This window comes from Benincasa hispida, chromosome 4, assembly GCF_027475165.1.
Source record: "Benincasa hispida cultivar pf3 chromosome 4, pf3_genome.v1.1, whole genome shotgun sequence".
NCBI lineage: Eukaryota > Viridiplantae > Streptophyta > Magnoliopsida > Cucurbitales > Cucurbitaceae > Benincasa > Benincasa hispida.
The window spans coordinates 53,337,127-53,352,200 of NC_143481.1; the positions used below are offsets into that span (position 1 = coordinate 53,337,127).

The following is a 15,074-nucleotide window of genomic DNA, read 5'->3' on the forward strand; positions in this document are numbered from 1 at the left end:
CTCTAGTACTAGCATACGCGGAGTTAATAAACTCGTTTGGTCATGTATCCGGATGGAAAAAGCCACTAGGGTATACCAATGTAAAAATACTCTCACCAAAAAGGGTTGTATAGGTTGGTAGATAAAGGGTAAATAAGATACTGTCTGCTGGAGAAATGTCATATTAAAGAAATGTGGTCGGTGTGGCCTACTGGGGCATAATAGACAAAAATGCAACAAATCACTTGATACGTCCAAATGCAAGAAACGAGCATGGATCGAGACTCAAGGGCCCAAACACAATCGATACAGGCACAGGCGACAAATAATGTATAGCATATGGTGATTTAGATTGTTTACTATTATGCAATATAGATTTTTCATTTTGTAATGACGTTGGACTCCCAATAAAATAAGCATTCTGTTAAATACTTACTACCCAATCCATGTTACACGTTACATGATACTTAATTACTTTATACTCGATAATACTTGATAAACATTACTCGATACATGATGCATGTTACTCATACTCGATGCATGTTCATCGTTACACAACCTTGTAACCTAATAAACTTACAGTCGCTTATAATGTGGAAATATACAAAATTAGATATACATAATTTGCTCATAAAAATTACATTTACTCATATAAAATTCACAAGTTCATACATTTACAAATAATATCAAACTTTACATAGTAAGATCTAATAAAAAACTAATCAGCCCACAACTCGACACGTACTTATAATGTCCTAGAATTTTAAGGTAAATTCAATTTGTTAATTAGGAATTTTATTTTTTGGAAATTAAAAATGGAATTTGGCTTTTGGGGTTTATTATATGATAAGTGATTTGGAGATTTGGACCTAAGTTAATTTTGGGATTTAATTCAATTGGTGGAATTTTATTTGAGATATATTGTTGATAGATTTAAATTGTTGAGAGATAGTTGCAATTTAAAATTTGAAAGTTAATTTTAAATTGGGTTTAAAAAGAGTTATGAAATATATATAAGAATATGTGTTTGAAATCGGAATCCAAAGAAGATTTGATGTCAAGTAAAAGAAAAGGAATTTATTTTTATTTACATTTGGGACTTTTCAAAATTAATAAGGAAAAGGGAAAGAGGTATATTTATATTAGGTTTTAGGGTTTAACACCTCGTGTAGTGTGTAATAAAAAAAGAGAAGAAAGAAATTATTTTTTCCCCTCCTCTCATAAACGAGACCTTTTGGGCCCCCCCTCGACGCACGCCTTCAGATGTGAAACCCAGTAATGTCGTCGCTGCTATCTCTGTCTCTCCCCTCTTTAGTCTTCCACTGGCGGTCAACTAGGAGTACTATTACATTGCTAGGTTCACCATCGCACCGCTGTTAGCTCTAAAAAAGAGCTAATTTTATGGCCTTAACTTCCTATATTTGGATAATTCTTGGATTCTATTGTCATATTTTGTAAGAAAATTAATCCTATGGAGCTGACACGTGGAAAAGACAATTTTTCCCTACACCAGCGTCACAATGCTCATCTCAAGCCTTAGTCCAACGCTCATTCAATGCTGAAAGGCAGTAGCTTCAGGAACAGCGTCGCGACGCTTCGAATTTGAGTCACTGTTACCATTACAACGCCCCCTGATGCTAAAGCATGAAGCTGGAAGACAGAAGCACAATGTCGCAACATTCTCCTAGAGCGTCGCAACGCTTCAAACATTTACGGAACACCAGGGGTGCACGCGACGCAACCAAGCATTGCAACGCTTGACCCTAGCATCGCGATGCTGCGAGGATCTTATAAATAGGACCCTCAAGGTCAGCTTTGAAGGCTGTAACGACCCGACCCCCTAGGACTTAAGTTAGGACGTTACTAAATACATGCATGCATGGAACTCAACACGACACTCGGTTATGGCGAAATAAATGCTAATTAAATAAGGTAAGTTCAAAAGACTTTCATTAAATTCAAATACTAAAACAATAATAGGGTACCCATAAATCATAAGGAATAATAAATAAGTCTGCAAAACGATTCTTAAAAGTAAGTTTTAAACATCAAAACTAAAAATTAAGAGAAACATGAAAAGAACTCTAAATCTCATAATACGGAAGCGTAAAAACTAGTCCCAGTGGCTCGATCACGAATTCTTCTTGTCCATCGTCGATGCATCTCTACCCTTACCTGAAACAACAACATGAGAAAGAATGAGTATAAAATACTCAGTAAGTAACCCCACTACTGGGGTCAGGCAGGACATCTATGTTCTTTAAATACCCACCTCTAGTGAAACATATAAACTACTCTAGTCCTCATGGGACACATATACACATGAAACAAGAAGAAGACTGAGTCCTATCCTACTGTAGTTAAGTATGCCCATTACCTCTGGTGAATCCCGAAGAAGACATAAACTGGTGAATCCCGAAGAAAATACAAACTGGTGAATCCCGAAGGAAACACAAACTGGTGAATTCAGAAGAAAACACAAACTGGTGAATCCCGTAGGAAACACAAACTGGTGAATCCCGTAGGAAACACAAACTGGTGAATCCTGAAGGAAACACAAACTGGTGAATCCCGAAGGAAACAAAAACTGGTGAATCCCGAAGGAAACAAAAACTGGTGAATCCCGAAGGAAACAAAAACTGGTGAATCTCGAGGAAACAAAAACTGGTGAATCCCGAAGGAAATACAAATTGGTGAATCTCGTAGGAAACATAAACTTTAATGGGCATCTAACTAATCAGTAAGGACATTTGCACAGTCTCAACATCATAATCATCACTGTACGAATCTATGACATACATATAAACCTCAACCTCATGGCTCTACAACATACACATATACCTCAACATCATGGTTCTACAACATACATGTATACCTCAACATCATCAGATCAAATACAACCATATGGAGTCGCATATCATCTCATACTAGCATTCAAGTATCTATGTACATAAATAAATAATTCAGATCTCGTACCAGAACATACTTTGATCATATTATACTATCAGTCTATCATGCTAACATTCTGCCATAACATACATTTATCATGCTAGCATATATCTAATGTCTGGCCCGTGGGCAGTTCCAGTAGTAAGATTACTTACGTTGATATTAGGTCGAACCAAAAATCAATTGAATCTTTGTGAAATTCTTGAATCCTTAATCAAGCCTAAACATAAACCAAGCTTAAAATTAATAGTTAAGGCCAAATTCCAAACATCCAAATATTATACAAAATATTTCCAGATAACCTTACCTAAGGTGTGGTCCAATTCGAATTCACCTTCAAAACCTCCAATTTTAAGCCCAAATAATTAGCAAACAAAACTCTTCTTCATCTTGAATGAAATTCTTGAATCAACCCCTAATCATAATTTGAAATTAGGCTTATATGATTAAAGCTTGAATCAAATACATACTTTACTACCAATGTCTCAAATAAATTATCCATATGTAGCTTCATCGAAAAAATCACTTCCAAATGACTTTACCAAAATTTCTCAACAACCAAAATTAATCCACAAGTAGGTAATCAAATCATAAAACTTACCAAAACTCGCAAAAACAAACTCCAACTTCACTGAACAAAACCTCAATGCATTCACAAACTTGAATCCAAAGTTGAAACACAATGGGTATTAACCAATTGATGCCAAAAGTAAATGAGTATTCAAGAATCAACCGAAAACAAACCCAAACGGCAGAAATCTTACCCAAATTGATAGATCTAGTGACGGAAAAAGCGAACGTCGCTTGAGCAGTGGTGGATGGAGGTCATGAAGAAGAAACTGACGCGGTGGCTTTGGGCGGCGTCGGACGGGCTCACGAACATGAGGAAGAAAAGGGGGGTGGGGTTTGACTTTTTATAAAAAAAAAAAACAATAGTAATAATAATAAAACAAAAAAGAAAATAAATATAATTACATTTAATTTCTTTCCGTTTTATACTATTAAATTCCTTTCCGTTTCATAAGAAAATTAATTCCTGCCATTAATTTCCAATTTGAATAATTTCACACAAACAATAAATTCCCGCACTTACACTTGAAGTCAAAAATTCCAAAAATGTCATCCAACTAATACCAATTACTGAAATTCCAAATAATAAAGTTACTGAGATTACATTATTACTAAAAAAATGTGTAGGGTGTTACAAAGGCAGCCACTATACACTCGAGAATAAGCTCGAATAAAGAGAAAATTGAGAGTTTTTGTTCAGTTTTTGAGTGATTGAGTCAATTTGCTAGGAAATTATTGCTATTGTTAGCCTCGATTCTTACTTCTTTTTTTTTTTTTAATCATTGTAGTCTGAATATGCCTTTTGGAGGCTAATTTATTTTCTTGGGATAGTTTGTATGCCTTAATTCTTAAAGGCTATCTAGTTTATTTTATTCAATTATTGTGAACCCTTTAGGGGATTGGTTTTATTTTTAATTGAATTCAATAAATTTTTCTGACAAATTGATTTGTTGAATTTCATGTTTGCAAAATCTTTCTAGCTTATGCATTGTTGATCAATTAAGTTGCAAATATTAGGATCGCATGATTGAGGTCTAGTCTTTTTCTGGCCAAGTTCATGTGGGTCCTAATATAATCTTTCCTAAATAAATCATGCAACAAAATATGGCTTTCCGGCTTGTTGAATGTCTCGACAATTGAACCATTTCTTAATGCTTTTCAGTTTTAACTTGGGTATCGCTAAGAATGAAATTTTTTTAACTGAATTAGAGCTGATTTAGATTTTTATCAAAAATTGGCTAATTGCCTATTAGAATTTCTAATAGGTCGAGGGGTTTACATAATTGGAAAAAATAACTAGTACCTAAGGATAGAAAATAGAAAACATACCCAAGATTTTCCCGGAATTTGATTCAAAACCAACTTTTCCTGCACTTGCTCTTTTTTCTTTTTGTTTGATTTCCCTCATCAAAACTAAAACAATCAAAATCCTTTTTTTTTTGGAATTCATAAATTGTCCTAGACGGATTCAACAGTCTCCTTGTGGATTTGATCTTACCGCTTTGCTAAGTTTGTGGTATGAGTCTTAGATCAGTGAAAATAAATTAAATTTTTGTTCAATTTTGGGTTGAGTAACAACATCGATTCTTGAGTCCAAACAAAATTGGTGTCATTGCCGAGGAGACTTGGCAATCAGCCTAGGAAAGTTTGTGAACTCCTTTTTTTTTTAAAAAAAAGAAAATATATATTTATTTTACCCTTTGTTTTATGACCCACTCCTCTGGGAGACCAGACTTCGTTTTTCTTGTAGATATAGACCAAGAGGAGAGGAGAATCCAAAGGAGATGTAGAGAAGAAGTTGTTGAAAACACAACAATGGGAGAGGAAGTTCGTGAGAAGACCTTAAGGAAGTAGACGGAGCCTGACATGGACCAGCAGGCTTTGTGCATCGTATTTCCACCAACCACGGTGCCTTTCAAATTGAAACCAGAATTGATCAATTTATTATCAACTTTCAGAGGGATTGCAAGGGAGAACCCCCACAAACACATTAAAGACTTCCATATGGTCTGTGTAAGTTTGAGACCCCATGGAGTCATAGAAGAGCAACTAAACCTAAGGGTATTTCCTTTTTCACTACAGGACGACGCCAAGGATTGGTTGTACTACTTGGCTCCTGGATCAATTAGTACTTGGAATGAATTGAAAAATAAATTTCTTGAAAAAATTTTCCCAGCCTCTAGGGCCTATTCCATAAGGAAAGACATTTATGGTATAAAACAGTTTGTAGGAGAATCTCTATCTGAATATTGGGATCTCTATAAATGTTTAAGTGCTAGTTTTTCCCATCACCAAATTTATGACCAATTACTAATTCAATATTCTATAGTGGTTTGCTTACCCATGATAGGAATTCAATTGACCAGCAGCTTGGGGGGGGTGGGGGGGGTGGGGGGGCGCTCTTGCTGACAAGACCCTCAAGGAGGCCCAAGAATTGATATCTCGAATGGCGGAGAATAACTAAAATTTTGGCACTAGGGCCACTGAATTTGATGTATCTGGTAATTCAGAAGTTAAAGAATTAAAAAATCAAATTTCTAATTTAATTTCTCTTGTGACACAATTGGCTCAGGGAGGAGTAGCTCAAGTTAAGGCTAGTGGAGCCTGTGGAGTAGTTCGACACACATCTGAAGCATGTCCTCAAGCTCAAGTAAATGCAGTTGGGGGATACTAGAGGAAATACGACCCTCATGGCCCAGTTTACAACCCAGGTTGGTATGGTCACCCTAACCTTAAGTGGGGAGGTCGAGCCCAAGGACAATGGTATAACAGTTGTAATCGTTCCAATCAATCGTCATCGTCTTCCTTAGGTATGTCTTTAGAAGACATTGTTAAGTCTTTAGTTGATAATTCTTTTAAATTTCAATAGAAACTCCAGTAGCTGCAGAAAGACTCACTCCAATTGTCTCAAGACACTAAGGTCTATCAACAAGAGACCAGAGCAAGCATGGCCAAGGGACTCAAGTTACACAACTAGCTGCTGCAATAAATCGAATTGAAAACAAAAGTTCTGGAAAGCTTACTGCCCAACCAGACCTCGCCAGCGTCATTGTTATAACACTAAGAAGTGGTAAGAAGCTTCATCACCCAAGACCTCCTCTGACAATCCTGCTTCAATCGATAAGACAAACGAAGAAACTGAAAAGAATGATGGTGATTTTGAGACACAACCACCTAGGGTAAGTATCCTCCTAAACCTTCTTTTGAATCTTACATTCCTAAAGCTCCATTTCCTAGCAGGCTAGCAAAGCCAAAATAGGAACAAAGGGACGAAGAGCTGATCGAGATGTTCAAAAGGGTTCAAATTAACATCTTGCTCTTGAATGCAATTCAACAAATACCCAGGTATGCTAAATTCCTTAAGGAGCTGTGCACCAATAAGAGAAAAGGTAAGGACAAGGAAAGGCTAGTGGTAAGTAAGAACATATATGCTCTCCTAAAACATAATATGCCTGAAAAATGCTGAGATCTAGGTATGTTCACTTTGCCCTGTATAATTGGTAATAGAGTAATCCGTCACGCCATGTTAGATCTTGGAGCTTTTATAAATGCCATGCCTCATCATGTTTATGAAGATCTAAAATTAAATGATTTACAAAAAACTGTTGTGTGCATCCAACTGGCTGATAGATCTTATATCCAACCATTAGGTATAGTTGAAGATGTACTTTTGCAAGTAAAGAACTTAATTTTCCCAATTTTTTTTTACATATTAAGGATGGATGAAATTTGTTCTCCCTTTATCTTTTACAATTCTGCTTGGTAGACCTTTTATGAAAATAGCTAAAACAAAAATTGATGTAGATAGGGTTTTACTATCTGTAGAATTTGATGGGGAAGTTGTTTCTTTTAACATGTATGATGCCATGAAATTTCTTTGAGGAATATTTGTCTGTATGTTTGATTGAGGCACATGATTTTGTAGATGATATATTGCATGATGAAAATAACGATGTAAACATGTTGATTGCTCCATGTAATATAGACTCACATGACTTGTCTCTTGCTGTTGTTGATACTACCAAAATAGATGAACCTTCTTCTAACTTTGATATGCTTGACTTGCAGGTACAAGGGACTGAGTTGAAAGCTCTCCCTAGTCACTTGAAATATGTGTATTTGGGAGAAAGAAATACCCTTCCAGTCATAATTTCTAGAGAATTGACACCGGCCCAAGAGAAATCCTTGATCGACATTCTGAAAACTTATAAAGAGGCCATTGGATGGACCTTAGATGGTGCCAATGTGTGTGCAAATGGATGGAACATGTGCATTGATTTTCAAAAATTAAATGAGGTAACCAAAAAAGACCACTTTCTCATTCCTTTTCTGGATCAAATGGTGGAATGGCTCGCAAGAAAACCATTTTTGTGTTTTGTTGATGGATTTTCTAGATTTTACCGAATCCCATCGCCTAAGAGGACCAAGAAAAGACTACGTTCATGTGCACTTATGGTACGTATGCCTTCAGGCGTATGCCATTTGGATTTTGCAATGCCCTAGGTACGTTTCAAAGGAGTATGATGAGCATATTTTCAGATTTTATAGAAAAGTACATAGAAGTGTTTATGGATGATTTTACAGTTTATGGAGAGTCTTTTGAGGATTGCTTGCATAACCTTAGTCTAGTTTTGAAATGATGAATTAAGGCTAATCTTATTTTAGATTATGAAAAATGTCACTTTATGGCTTCCCATGGTGTTGTGCTAGGACATTTAGTTTTTGTAAAAGAAATTGAAGTAGATAAAGCTAAGGTGGATGTTATTGCTAACCTCCCCTATCCAACATGTGTGAGGGAAATTCATTCTTTCCTTGGAAGTGCAGGTTTTTACAGGCAATTCATCAAGGATTTTTCGAAGTTGGCATTGCCTCTATTGACATTATTGCAGAAAGATGTTCCCTTTAAGTTTGACAAAAAGTGTCAAGAGGCTTTCGGCACCTTAAAGGTGGGATGTGTCGTTCGAGATCATGTGTGATGCTAGCAATCTAGCTGTGGGAGTGGTGCTAGGGTCGACTGGAAGTGCCATGACATATGATTTGCATCAAGGACCCTAAACCCCAATCAAATTAATCACACCACAACTGGAAAAGAATTTTTGGTCATTTTTTTTACTTTAGATAAATTCCGTTCTTACATCCTTGGGTTTCTTGTCACTATCTTTACTGACCACATTGCTCTCAGGTACCTAATGACCAAGAAGGAGTCAAAACCCCGATTGGTCCTTTGGATGCTCCTTCTCCAAGAGTTCAATTTGACCATCAAAGATAGAAAGGGTGCAAAAAACTTGGTAGCTGACCATTTGAGTAGGATAGTACAAGAAGAAGACCCTATGCCCCTACGTGAGGACTTTCCAGATGAATTCTTGTTCCATATCGACACACCCATTCCATGGTATGCAGATATGGTTAATTTTCTAGTAATAGGTAAGTTCCCTTAAGATATGGTTAGTTCTAGAAGGGCCAAATTGAAAAGTGATTCAAAGTACTTTGCTTTGAAACCACCATACCTTTGGAAGATTTGTTCTGACCAAATCATTAGGAGGTGTGTCCCAAATGAAGAGTTTGACTCAGTGCTTACCTTTTGTTATGATATGGCTTGTGGAATGCATTTTAGTTCTAGGAGAACTGCTAGGAAAGTCTTAGATAGTGGGTTGATTTGGAATTCTCTGTTCGCTGACTGCTTTGTATTTTGTAAATCTTGTGAGAGGTATAAGAGGTTAGGATCTTTGTCTAGGAGGAATGAAATGCCATTAAATTCTATTCTTATATATGAGTTTTTTTATGTATGGGGTATGGATTTCATGGGCCTTTTTCCTTCTTCATTTGGCTACTTATACATTCTTTTAGCAGTTGACTATGTTTCGAAGTGGGTCGAGGCAATCCCCACCAAGACTAATAATGCTGTTATGGTTTCAGGTTTCTTAAGAGCTAATATTTTTTCTAGATTTGGTATACCTCATGCTATAATCAATGACCAGGGTACTCGTTTTTGCAATCGGACCATCGAGGCACTCGTGAGGAAATATGGAGTACACTATTTTCACTCCGTATCACCCTCAAACGAACGGACAAGCTGAAATATCAAATCAAGAGGTCAAAAATATCCTGAAAAAGATAGTGAACCCAACTAGAAAGATTGGAGCATGCGCCTTGACGATGCTCTTTGGGCGTACAGGACTGCATTCAAAACACCTATTGGAACAACGCCCTTTAAGCTTGTCTATGGCAAGGTGTGCCACCTACTGGTCGAGATTGAGCATAGAGCATATTGGGCCATCAAACAGTGTAATATGAACTTGGCCCAATCCGGTGAGCAGAGATTCCTAGAGCTACAAGAGTTGAAGGAATTATGCTTGGAGGCCTATGAGAACTCAAGGATCTTCAAGGAAAAATCAAAGCTATTTCATGATAGAGGCCTTTTGAGAAGAGAATTTCGGGTTGGGCAGAAAGTGTTACTTTAAAATTCTCATCTATCACTTATGCCTACTAAACTGAAATCTAAATGGCTTGGTTCCTTTGAGGTAATTAATTTATTTCTCTATGGTGCTGTGGAAATCAGAAGTCTAGAAACTGGGAAGGAATTCAAAGTGAACGGGCACCGCTTAAAGATTTTCAATGAAGGAGAGGTCAATCGTGTTAGTGCAAGTTCCTGTTGGCTCCACCTACCATCATTTGAGCCCGTATCACCAGGCGTCTAGCAAAAGACGTTAAACATTGCGCAACCTGGAGGCAGCCAGGAGTTTTATTTGCTTTTCTTTCCTTTCTTTTATATTTTCTTTTTCATTTAAAATATAGGTTGACTACATTTACCCTTCTTTATAGGAGATGTGCAATTTTGACTCTTGAGATATAAGATGAATATGCCAAAGCCTAAAAATCCAAGGGAGTTTTTATGTTCCCTTTTTTCCTTTCTCTTTTTGTCCATAGCATTGAGGACAATGCATATTTTTAAAGTTGGGGGTTGGCGAAGCATGTTTAGGATTAAAAATTAAATTAATTGTGTCATGGTGTGCCTATTTTTTGTTCGCTTTGTTTGCTATTTCCTTTCAATGATTTATTGATGATGCACTCAATGGGTTGCCTGTTCTAAAAAGGGTAATTTTCATAATTCTGAGCTTTTTATAAAGTATTTTTTTTCCATGAGATCCATGTAAAATGAACCTAAGTTGAAAATTTTCTTTCGATTTTAAATCCTTTAAAGTCTTAGAAACGGATTATCTATCTCAGATTTTCATTGTCACCTCGAAAGACTCTCTATTGGCTTGAGAGTAACTTTTAGTGCCAGAGAGTAAAACTAGATAGAAAAAAAAAAAGCCTAGTGTGTGAAAGAAAAAAACAATAAAAGAGAAATATACTAGTTACCTTTCTCTGCTGAAAAAAAAAAAGAGAATATATAGTGTGTGTGTGTGCATGGATAGAGGTGAAAAGAGCTATCTCTGTTGTGTTCTGTTAAGGTCCGTGAGAAAAGAGTGATAGGTTCCCGGCAGTGGAGTGTGAAAGCTAGCCCTCTAGGTAAAATAAATGTCTTTTATGTTTTGTGTGCGTGAGTTTTGGGCATTCCTTGATAGTGTTACTCTTTGATTAGCAATTTCAACATGTCTTTAGCTGATGACCGAGCCATAGTAGAGGGAAGATGAATTAGGAAACGGATAAGACTTTTCTGGGCATTCTACGATTAACGAAAAAAAAATCCTCTTAGTTTTCTCCTTTGTACATGGTTTTGATTGAAAAATAACTTTTTTATAAAATGTCTCAATTGACTGATTATTTGGTTTGATTTATTATGCGACCCTATGGACTGTTGAGATTGGAGAAAGGATTTGTTAAATAGAGTGAACATTCTCTTATTGAAATCCATGACTGAATTTTATCTTGCTTGAGATGATAAAATCTTAAGTTGGGGGTGTTTGTTAGCTCTCAAAAAGAGCTAATTTTATACCTTTAACTTTCTATATTTGGGTAATTCTTGGATTCTATTGTCTTATTTTGTAGGAAAATTAACCCTATGGAGCCGACACATGAAAAAGACAAAGAATCAAGCCAAAAGAGTGAAAAAACTGGAGTCTAAATGCACTAAATCAAGTTGAGTTGAAAAAGGACAATTTTGCCCTGCGCCAGCGTCACAACAGTCATCTCAAGCCTTAGTCCAACACTCATTCGATGCTGAAAGGAAGTAGCTTCAGGAATAGGGCAGCGTCGTAATGCTGTCCAAAGCGTCGCGATGCTTCGAATTTGAGTCACCACCACCGTTGCAACGCCCCTTGACGCTGAAGCCTGACACTGGAAGACAAAAGTGTAGTGTCACAACGCTCTCCTAGAGCGTCGCAATGCTGCGAACATTTACAAAACACCAAGGGCGCACACGAATTATATCAACGCTTGACCCTAGCGTCGAGACGCTACGAGGATCTTATAAATAGGACCCTCAAGGTCAGCTTTGAAGGCAGCCACTACACACTCGAGAATAAGCCCAAATAAAGAGAAATTGAAAGTTTTTGTTTAGTTTTTGAGTGATTGAGTCAATTTGTATAGTTAGTCTCGATTCTTACTTTTTTTTTATTTTTTTATTTTTATTTTTTATCATTGTAGTCTGAATATGCATTTTAGAGGCTCAATTATTTCCTTGGGATAGTTTGTATGCCTTAATTCTTGAAGGCCATCTAGTTTCAATTGTTATGAACTCTTTGGGGGATTTGTTTTATTTTTAATTGAATTCAATAAATTTTTCTGACAAATTGATTTGTTAAATTTCATGTTTGCAAAATCTTTCTATCTTATGCATTGTTGATCGATTAAGTTGCAAATATTAGGATCGCATGGTTGAGGTCTAGACTTTTTCTGGCGAAGTTTATGTGGGTCCTAATATAATCTTTCCTAAATAAATCATGCAACAAGATATGGCTTTTCGACTTGTTGAATGTCTCAACAATTGAACCCTTTCTTAATGCTTTTCAGTTTTAACTTGGGCATCGCTAAGAAGGGAATGTTTTTAACTAAATTAGGGCTGATTTAGATTTTTATCAAAAATTGGCTAATTGGGCAATTAGAATTTCTAATAGGTCGAGGAGTTTACATAATTGGAAAAAATAACTAATACATAAATTGTCCTAGATTGATTTAACAGTCTCCCTGTGGATTCGACCCCGATCTTACCGCTTTGCTAAGTTTGTGGTATAAGTCTTAGATCGGTGGAAATAAATTAAAATTTTGTTCGATTTTTGGGTTGCATAACGACATCAATTCTTGAGTCCGAACAACCGCCAGGTCTGTTGATCACGTCACCCGTTATGCGAGTCGTTTGCACATCTTAACATTCATAGCTCCGCCGAGCCAGCAGAGTTGTTTGTTGAAGCCGTCACCTGTACCCACGTCAGGCTCACGAGTCGTTGGTAGTGGTCTTATGAATTGGGGTAAGAGGTTGTTTATTTTGGGCAAGATTTGGAGGTTCTATTTGAGGATCTTTGATACTCATGGAATTTTGGCACTAATTAGTAGTTTCCGATTAAATTACAGTTTTATGTTGGAGTTTTGAAGGGAGTCGATCTACTGACCAACCATAGTAAGTTCGATTTTTTGAGGATTTCTGCATATTTTGGGTTAGTTGTTGTTGGTTTTATATGGATTTTATATAGACTGGAAAACCCACTGACTTATGGGTTGATTTACTATTGTTCATGGGCCTTCGGTGTTAGACTCAAGCTTTGCGCGAATTTGGTGATTTAGGTAAGTTATAAGGCTTCGGCATCCTTTGAGTTGTTTATTTAAGTTTTGATATGGTAAATTCTTAGGATCACTTGAGGGTGAATTTGCAGCATGGTTAAGGGTCTTAAATGATGAAATAAAATATAAATATGGTCTTTGACAGGGACCTAATCCAAGATTCTAACCAGGCTAAGAGTAGGATTCAATTGCCTATTTTATTTGGGTTTAATTGAGGCAAGTAATTTACTACCTGTTCGCCCTTAAATCCAGATTGGTATTAAGATTGTGATTTCACTAAAAGCATGAATCTATTTTTTTTGGTTAAATTGCTATAACTTGCTATGGTTGAACTGTTGAGACTATTCTAAAAACGCATGAAATATGTTGCCATGATTACTATATATTTTTTTGTGGCTTGATATGAACTTGAACGATGTATGTTGCATGTAGATTGATGGTGGCTGTTAGCACCCCTATCCGACTATGTTCAACCCTTGAGTATGTTTCGACATCCTTATGGGATTGCCACTTACAATTATATTATTATGTCCCTTTGGAGTCACTTTCTATCAAAGCGTGCCTTCAGGTTTGTCCTTTATGCCTATGCCTATGCCTATGCCTATACCAGGATGATCACATTTGTCTTGATAGGGATACTTGGTAGGGATACTAACTTATATACACCTAGTGGGCCCAGTCGTGGGTCACTTATTGGGATATTTATACTCACTCTGCTATCTATATTTTTTTAGGTGAAGGAAAGGACATAATGAAGAATGAAAAGAGGAATCCGTGACCAGGCCTTGGGACTTGACATTGCTTCTTCACTTATTTTCTTAAATTGACATGTCTTCATTTAAGGGTCAAAACTATAGTGATCGTGGTTGAAATCCTGAGGGCCAAATTCAGGACCCTGAAGTTCAAAATATTCTTGTACCAGTGAATCATGCACTTATTTCATTATTTATGTGTTTAATAGTTGCATGTAGACTGATGGTGGCTATCAGGAAATTGTACGTACTAGAGGAAGAGGTAATTGTGGTTGAAATGATGAGGGCCAGATTCAGAACCCTGAAGTTCATAATATTCTTGTTAGAGTGAATTCCCCACTGCCTAGTGACCCTTCTGGGTCAGGGTTGCCAAGGTTTTCAAGAAGAAGCCGAACTCGGAATATGACTGCGCCTCCACAAGCATAGGATCCCCAAGTTTAGGACCCTTCTATGTTGGGATGGCAGGAGGGTGGAGCCAATGGGAGGCGAAACTTTCCGATAGCTCCAACCCCACATGATGCCCAAGTTGATGAGGAGGCAATGGCAGCACGAACTGGGGAAGTTGTTGTTGGAATATAGAAAGAAGCAGTGGAAAGAAAATAGGATCATTAAGCATTCTAATTCATTAATTTTGGGTTCAAATTCAGCATGCTCATGAACTAAGAAGAGAGTTTCAACACTAACCTTTGAAGTACCTCCTGAATCACAATCTTCAGCTGCAATCTCATTTCTTTTGGTTGTGAACCACTACAAGGTCTTCCCTACTATTCTCTTGGAGTCGTAAATTGAGTTGTGGGACTCAAAACAAGCTTGAATCAAAAGGAATTAGAGAGAATCTTACTAGGTTTACACAGTGTGAAGAACACTTCTTGTAACGACCTGACCCCCTAGGACTTCAGTTAGGCCGTTACTAAAATACATGCATGCATGGCACTTAAAACGACACTCCTTTATGTTGAAATAAATGCTAAATAGATAAGAAAGTTCAAAAGTTCTTTATTAAATGCAAACGTCGAAAACAAGATTAGGGTACCCATAAATCATAAAGGTTAATAAATGAATATGAAAAACGATTCTTACTAATAAGTTCGAACATTAGAACTA

At 36.7% G+C, this 15,074-nt stretch overlaps 1 protein-coding gene across 1 annotated transcript; it reads left to right on the forward strand.

The window, feature by feature from the left end:
• The first annotated feature begins 9,641 nt into the window (after nt 1–9,641).
• LOC150036812 (uncharacterized) lies at nt 9,642–14,549 on the forward strand. Its single transcript, XM_090313241.1, has 2 exons — nt 9,642–9,935; nt 14,436–14,549. Exons 1-2 carry the CDS (start codon nt 9,642–9,644, stop codon nt 14,547–14,549), a joined length of 408 nt encoding a protein of 135 aa, XP_090169367.1.
• Nucleotides 14,550–15,074: the final 525 nt, after the last annotated feature.